The following is a 2,186-nucleotide window of genomic DNA, read 5'->3' on the forward strand; positions in this document are numbered from 1 at the left end:
TCCCAGGGACCGAGCCCATGCTGAAAGAGTTGTACCTCATCAGGCTCAGTGAAAACATAACAACAATTAAAAAGGAACAATAACATTGAATGTGTCTAGAGGAGCATGTTTTAGTTAGTATGCTCTGTATTGTTAAACCAGTGTTCATGCTGCAATTGAAGATGAAATACATAAAATTAGAAATAATAAGGTATAAGAGAGAGAAAAAATTGATAAATAAATGATATAGCATATATTGGGCCTGATCATGATTCTTACGAGGGTCAAAATCTACTTCCATTGAAAACAAAAAAAAATTGAATGCAAGATATGAACGTGATGTAATCCCACTTTTTGTTTATTTATCACCCACATTAAATGAGAATGATTCTTCAAGATTTATTTCTTTATATGTCTGCCAGAGAACAAAAATATTTATGTGATGATGGTTAGTTTTAGCATGAATATTATGGACAACAAAAAGATACAAGAATACCAAGAAGTAGTTGCAATGCATGTAACACTGTTTTCCTCTCGCATAAATACACACATGCATGCAAATATAAAAAAAGTACAACTTAGTACATAAAGTATCTGTAAAGTGTCGTAACAGTATACTTTTATACCACATGCAACTCTTATTTACTTGCCAAGTTTTATTTATGATTTATTTTCCATCATTATTTTTACTTATCTTCTATAAATAAAAGCCAAAAATTATAAGTAACCAAACATAGTTTATTGGACAATATATTTACTGCATGCTCAATTGTTTTTCAGTTTCATATTTTTACTATCCTTTTGGAATTTTTACCTGATTATTTCAGAAATATACATTACAATTACATTACTTTTTTTATTCAGGGATTGTAGTAGATACATCTCAGGCACTGAAGTTTGCAATTGATATTGCTCGTGGAATGGCATTCCTTCACTCCCTTGACCCAATGATTCCACGATTTTATTTGAATAGCAGGCATGTTATGGTAAGTGAAATTTTCATCAACTCTTTATTATACATGGCTATTATAAACTATTTGTATTTAAAAGTATAGTAGATAGATAGAAAAGTCTTGAATTTTATAAAGTATTATTTATTTACATGATACTGATTGTTTTTGAATTTCACGCAAAACTACATGAGGGCTATCTACGCTAGCCATCCCTAATTTAGTAGTGTAAGACTAGAGGGAAGGCAGCTAGTCATCACCACCCACTGCCAACTTTTGGGCTACTCTTTTCCAAAGAATAGTGGAAATGACCACCACATTATAATGCCCCCATGGCTGAAAGGATGAGCATGTTTGGTGGGATGTGGATTCAAACCCGCGACCCTCAGATTGCGAGTTGAGCACCCTAACCACCTGGCCATCCTGGGCCTATATACTGATAAATATTGTCTTTTTTTTATTACAAATTTTTGGTGTTTTGCAGAAAAAGTTGTTAATTTTCCAGAGTTAGTTTATATATTCTGGTTGAAAGAAAATAAATTTATTCAGTTTTATTAATCATTTTTAAACAAAAATTACATGCATGTTGGATATACAAGACTGTTTAATGTTAGTGTTATTATTTAAGTTATTTGGTGATTTATTATTTAATTAACTTTTCATAACAAGAGAGTTAAAAGTAATTATTTTAAAGGCAATAGTTATGACAAGTTTGGTTGCATAATAATCATTTTAAAGGCAATAGTTATGACAAGCTTGGTTGCATAACTCTGTAGAAGTCGTACATTGTCTTTGCAGTTACATTGTTGTCTAGGCTTTACTAATATTGTTTATGTCATGTTAATTGAATCTTCAGTATTTTTCTCATTACCTTAAGTGAGTATTGTTGCCTTACAACACCCACTCGCATACTTTAGAGAAAGTTTGAGGCGTCGTTTGTGCAATGTATAAGTATAGGCAGCAAAGCAAGTGCAAGTCAAGTCAAGTGAAGTAAAGTAATAGAGAAAAAGTGCAGTTTACTCAGAACATTAGTTAGGGAAAGAAAATGTGATATTAGCCAGTGTGTGAGTGATGCCATAACGGGTGATATTTTAAAGTAAATTTTGTAGTTTGATAGAGATAAAGAGAATAATTTGTCTCGTCAAAGTGTGTTCTAAAGTAATTGAACCTGTCTGTGTGAACTTTGACGAAAAGGAGACAATTATTTGAAGTTCAAGATACAACTGTGGTAACCCACAGGGTACTGTAAGTGAATTA

The 2,186-nt window shown here is 31.8% G+C and overlaps 1 protein-coding gene across 1 annotated transcript in view; it reads left to right on the forward strand.

Annotated features, from left to right (window-relative positions):
- The window catches only part of LOC106478122 (integrin-linked protein kinase-like), a 42,334-nt gene that overhangs the window by 33,256 nt on the left and 6,892 nt on the right, over positions 1-2,186 (forward strand). Inside the window, exon 9 of the mRNA XM_022381534.1 lies at positions 844-965. Coding sequence (XP_022237242.1) covers positions 844-965 — 122 coding nt within the window. The remainder of the gene's footprint in view (positions 1-843; positions 966-2,186) is intronic.

The sequence above is a fragment of the Limulus polyphemus genome, unplaced genomic scaffold, assembly GCF_000517525.1.
Source record: "Limulus polyphemus unplaced genomic scaffold, Limulus_polyphemus-2.1.2 Scaffold8, whole genome shotgun sequence".
NCBI classification, from domain to species: domain Eukaryota; kingdom Metazoa; phylum Arthropoda; class Merostomata; order Xiphosura; family Limulidae; genus Limulus; species Limulus polyphemus.